At 42.7% G+C, this 5,622-nt stretch overlaps 1 protein-coding gene across 7 annotated transcripts in view; it reads right to left on the bottom strand.

The window, feature by feature from the left end:
- The window catches only part of cep126 (centrosomal protein 126), a 75,710-nt gene that overhangs the window by 60,229 nt on the left and 9,859 nt on the right, over positions 1-5,622 (bottom strand). Inside the window, exon 1 of one of the 7 annotated variants that reach the window (XM_043691115.1) lies at positions 1,868-1,905. The exons of the other annotated variants lie outside the window; for them this stretch is intronic. Within the exon in view, the coding sequence (XP_043547050.1) occupies positions 1,868-1,870 (3 nt within the window). The 5' untranslated portion in view covers positions 1,871-1,905. Of the gene's footprint in view, positions 1-1,867; positions 1,906-5,622 lie in introns of those variants that run through there. 7 annotated transcript variants of the gene reach the window in all.

Here is a 5,622-nt window from a genome sequence, read left to right as displayed (position 1 = left end):
GGGGTTGATATAGGACTGAAGTTAGGGGTAGGTTCTTCACTCAGCGAGTCGTAAGTTCATGGAATGCCCTGCCAGTAGCAGTGGTGGACTCTCCCTCTTTATGGGCATTTAAGCGGGCATTGGATAGGTATATGGAGGATAGTGGGTTAGTATAGGTTAGGTGGGCTTGGATCGGCGCAACATCGAGGGCCAAAGGGCCTGCACTGCGCTGTATTCTTCTATGTTCTATGTTCTATGTTCTAAAACCCACGCAGACACGGGGAGAATATGCAAACTCCACACAGAGAGTCGCCTGAGGCAGGAATTGAACCCAGGTCTCTGGCGCTGTGAGGCAGCAGTGCTAACCACTGTGCCACCGTGCCGCCCACACATTTTTGTAAAATAGTTCATAAGCACTTGGTCAACGTTTGTTGGAATATTATAGGGACCTGAACCATGTGTGCTATGATGAGATTTGTGTTAGAATCATGACAGAACTATGGCGAGGTCTTTCTCAATATCAGAAGCAACTTGCTACATTTGTTCAATGGTGAGGTGAGCTTCTCATGAGCAGTAGTGTGTTGCCAGTTATGGGGGATTATAGCTTATTAACTCCTTATTAACAGAGCAAACTGCGTCATTAATATTCACCTTCTTATCCTGGCAAATGCACTGAACAAGCCAGACATTAAGAATTCTCAACATTGAAAACAGAGGGGGTACGTGGCAACTTCAACTCACCACTTGCTCCAAATGACCTGTGTTCGACATAGGACATTGACATCTCAGGGGTCATTTCACTGGGCCAACTACATGCACACCATTCCACAATGTGGCATTTGACATGTGCCAGCCTCTATGAACCTTCATGGTACAATTGCAGGATGCACCAATAACAATCATTACAATGCTGCAGCACGGAGACTGTGTTCTCTAGGACATACACCCAACTCATGGACAGGACCCAGCTGCATCTCTGGCCTGTTCATTTGGTGTCATTGCACTCAATCACTTTGAGCCTATCTGAATGCTCACAGCATCCCTCCCTTACATCGCCTCACCTTGCCTTTCTGTGCTTTGATTTCTTAGCCAGAGATACCAGTCTTATGCCACAGCTGTACTGTTATGCTGTTTAGTGCAGACACAAAGCCAGGAAGCTTATCATGGTTGTCAGCAGTCCTCAGTCACATCAAGGGAGACAGTCTTCAGTCAGGTCCCCACAAAGTAAGTTAAAGACACCTTCTACTACCAGTTCAGGAGCTTTGACACGGTCAGTCAGTCATGATTCTCTCTATATAAGGGATGAGAAACTGAATGTCGAGCAGCTGACCAGTAATTTTGACTCTATCTGCCTTGTTGTGCGGTGCTTTTCTCTTGCAAAGAGAGAGGCAGATATTAATGGAGATGAAAGTGAGTGGCACAACTGTTATGTTCGATCAAAGTGAGGAGATGTCCCAAGTGAGTGAGTAGCCAGCTCAGAGGGCATGGTGGTTGGGGTAGATGAAAGTGAGTGAGGGACAATGTTGCAGCTAATGGGGAGAGTGACAGAGCATGAGTGTTGGACGGTGAGTACAGCCACAAACAAAGAGTAAGTAAGCTCTGTTGGCTGGACAGCTGGTTGGTGATACTAACAGCATGGGTTCAATTCCAGTACCAGCTGAGGTATAACCATGAAGGTCCCATCTTCTCAACCTTACTCCTTGCCTGAGGTGTGGTGGCACTCAGGGTAAACCACCACCAGTCATCTCTCTCTAAAGAGAAAACAGCCCTGTAATCTACTGGAATTCTTGCAAATTTACTTTTTAACCGTAGTTTTTATGCAACACAGGTGCTTATGCAGGTATTTTATTTCTTACTGTTTATACATTGAAAAATAAAGAGTACTCACCATTAAACATTGAGCTGACAATGAGACCTGAGAATGGAAATGGATCTGGGTGGATGCAGGAATACTGTAACAGAGCAACAGTTTGCACTAATAGTTCTCACTTCCTCAGTCACTAATGGGACCCAGAATACACTGTTAGAGCTATTGCCTGTTGAGACTTGAAAATGGGATCATAGCCTGAATAAGCCCGTTTTTTAATGCTTTTTAAATTTCAATGTTTTAAAAAGACAGTTATCAAGTCACAGCTGTAGCTGTTGAATAATGACAAAAAACTTTAACAAGTAAAATATTAGGAAATTTTTGAATTACCGATTGTTCAACTGTTGCAGGCAGAATTGTTAAAGCTTTCAAGATGCCAACTTCGACAAAATTAAAACATTAAACTGCAAATATGCACTTGCATGAAGGAACTGCATCACCCATCATTGTCTATACAGTATTACACAGGGAAACACTTTCCATCCTACTTCAGCCAGCATTTAATTCTATCCATCATCTAGGATATGAAGGAATTGATATGTTTTTAAATATTCTGAATCGTTTATTCCAAATGATTTGATATGTTTTGAAAGCTGCAAGGAAGAATGCACACTGACACTGATTCCCTTTGCCATAAAAGGAAATAAGCAGACAAGTTTAGATGAAATGCTTGGATGGACTACTGATTCAATTCTCCAAATAATTGTTTGCAAAGAGTTTTGAGAAGACTTGTAGCTCAGGTTGAGGGTCTGGATGTAGGTTTGCTCGTTCAGCTGGAAGGTTAATTTACAAACATTTCATCACAATATTAGATAACACCTTCAGTGAGCCTCTGGATGAAGCACTGGTGGTGTAGCCTACTTTCTATTTATACATTTGGGTTTCCTTGGGTTGGTGATAACATTTCCTGTGGTAACGTCATTTTCTGTTCTTTTTCTCAGGGGGTGATAAATGGGATCCAAGTCAATGTGTTTGTTGATAGAGTTCCGGTTGGAATGCCATGCTTCGAGGAATTCTCATGTGTGTCTCTGTTTGGCTTGTCCTAGGATGGATGTGTTGTCCCAGTCGAAATGGTGTCCTTCCACATATGTAAGGATACTAGTGAGAGAGGGTCAAGTCTTTTTTGCGGCTAGTTGGTGTTCATGTATCCTGGTGGCTAGTTTTTTCTGCCTGTTTGTCCAATATAGTGTTTGTTACAGTTCTCACATGGTATTTTGTAAATGACATTAGTTTTGTTTGTTGTCTGTATCGAGTCTTTCAAGTTCATTAGCTGCTGTTCTAGTATGTTGCTGGGTTTGTGGGCTACCATGATGCCAAGGGGTTTGAGTAGGCTGGCAGTCATTTCTAAGTTGTCTTTGACATAGGGGAAAGTGGCTAGGGTTTCTGGACGTGTTTTGTCTGTTTGTTTGTGTTTGTTGCTGTGTTCATTGAGTACCCATTCTTTTTGAATACACTGTATAGGCGATTTTTCTCTGCTCTGCATAGTTCCTTTGTTCTGCAGCGTGTGGTGGCTCATTGAAATAATGTTCTAATGCAGCTTCGATTGTGGATGTTGGGATGATTGCTTCTGGAGTTCAGTATTTGGTCGGTAAGTGTTATTTTCCTGTAGACGCTGGTTTGGAGTTTCCCATTGGCTGTTTGCTTGACTGCAACATCTAGGAATGGGAGTTTGTTGTTGTTTTCCTCCTCTTTAGTGAATTTTATGCCAGTAAGGGTATTATTGATGGTCTTGATGGTTTCATCGCATTTGAGGATTAGAGGAACATTAGTGGAAACCTTCAAGACCATCAATAATACCCTTACTGGCATAAAATTCACTAAAGAGGAGGAAAACAACAACAAACTGCCATTCCTAGATGTCACAGTCAAGCGAATAGTCAATGAAGCTTCAAACCAGCGTCTACAGGAAAACAACACATACGGACCAAATACTGAACTCCAGAAGCAATCGTCCCAACATCCACAAATGAAGCTGCATTAGAACATTATTTCAAAAAGCCACCACACACTGCAGCACAGAGAAACTACACAGAGCAGAGGAAAATCACCTATACAGTATATTCAAAAAGAATGGGTACCCAATGAACACAGTCTGCCGAATTCTCAGCAACAAACCCAAACAAGCAAACAAACACATCCAGAAACCCTTGCCAATCGCCCCTACATCAAAGACATCTCGGAAATGACTGCCAGCCTACTCAGACCTCTTGGTATCATGGTAGCCCACAAACCCAGCAACACACTTAAACAGCAGCTAATGAACTTGAAAGACCCTATGCAGACAAAAAAATAAAACTAATGTCTTTTACAAAATACCTTGCAAGAATTGTAACAAACGCTACATTGGATAAACAGGCAGAAGACGAGCCACCAGGATACATGACATCAACTAGCCACAACTAGCATGATCCTCTCTCACTAGTAGCCTTACATCCGGATGAGGAAGGACACCACTTTGACTGGGACAATACATCCATCCTAGGACAAGCCAACAGAGACACTTCAGAGAATCCTAGAAGCATGGCTTTCCAACCGGAACTCCCACAACAAACACATTGACTGGGATCCCATTTGCTACCTGCTGAGAAAAAGAACAAGAAATGACATTACCACAGGAAATGACATCATCAACCCAAGGAAACCCAAGCATATAAACAGAAATCGGGCTACACCACCAGTACTTCATCCGGAGGCTCACTGATGTTGTTACCTAGTATGGTGATGAAACGTCCAAAAATTAACTTTCCAGCTCAGTGAGCAAACCTACATCCAGTTTGTAAAGAGTCAGAAACTAAAGAGAATTGAATTGTGTTATTTTCTATTATAATTAATATTTGAGTGTGTCAGGAATGAATGACTGACAAAGATCGTGTATCAGCCACATTGAAGATTGCTGTAAGAGGGTTTAAACATATATACTGGAATATTATAGGGGTCTGAGTGACATGGGCTATGGTGAAAAATGTGTGGCAAGATTGCACAAGGAATCCAACGTGACCCACCTCGACATTGGCAGCAACTCGCTCCATCTTTTACACTTTTCACAAGTGGTGTGGTGAGTTTATTATGAGGCCAATTACTGCTTAACAAAGCACAGTGCTCTCGTTCCAACTCATCATGTTAATTTTTAACTTTGTTTCTGAACAAACTTGCCAAACAAGTTAAGACGTTGAGAAAATTTGATATGGAAACCAGAGACAGTGCCTGGTGGATTGAGCTTGCTGTTTGCTCTGAATGACTGCTAAGGTAAGTACAACCAACTGCCGCCCAAAGCAAGAGCCACAGGTGCCAGCTATAAACACTCCTCATCCATGGACACAGGAATCCAGCATTCTCCAACTCCTCTTGATTATCATGGCACTTCTCTACTGTCATTGCGCTCTGGAAGAACATATATGCATTGCAGGGTACATCGGAAATGAGTTTGAAATTCTCCTACCAGGAGACTTTGTGAGCATAATCAGGCACCCAGTTGATGGACTGAGATCCAGGTGGAATCTGAAGGTTATTTGCTTGCTCTCCTAACGTTTGCTCACTTTGCACCTTCCTGGATGTTCACAGCATCCATGCACTGCCTCACTGTGTTAGTTAGTGCATTCAAATACCAGGCAGCTTGCTTTGCTGATAAATTGTTCTCAGTCAAGGGGTGTACCTTTTGTTGTAAAACAGTGCGTTATGCTAATACATCATCTCTTCCACATGCCAGCAGCATACTTCCCAGACACACTGCAGCTCAACCCCCCAGACACACTGCAGCTCACCCCCCCCAGACACAC

The sequence above is a fragment of the Chiloscyllium plagiosum genome, chromosome 6 (genome assembly GCF_004010195.1).
Source record: "Chiloscyllium plagiosum isolate BGI_BamShark_2017 chromosome 6, ASM401019v2, whole genome shotgun sequence".
NCBI lineage: Eukaryota > Metazoa > Chordata > Chondrichthyes > Orectolobiformes > Hemiscylliidae > Chiloscyllium > Chiloscyllium plagiosum.
This window is presented reverse-complemented; position numbering and strand designations above follow the sequence as displayed.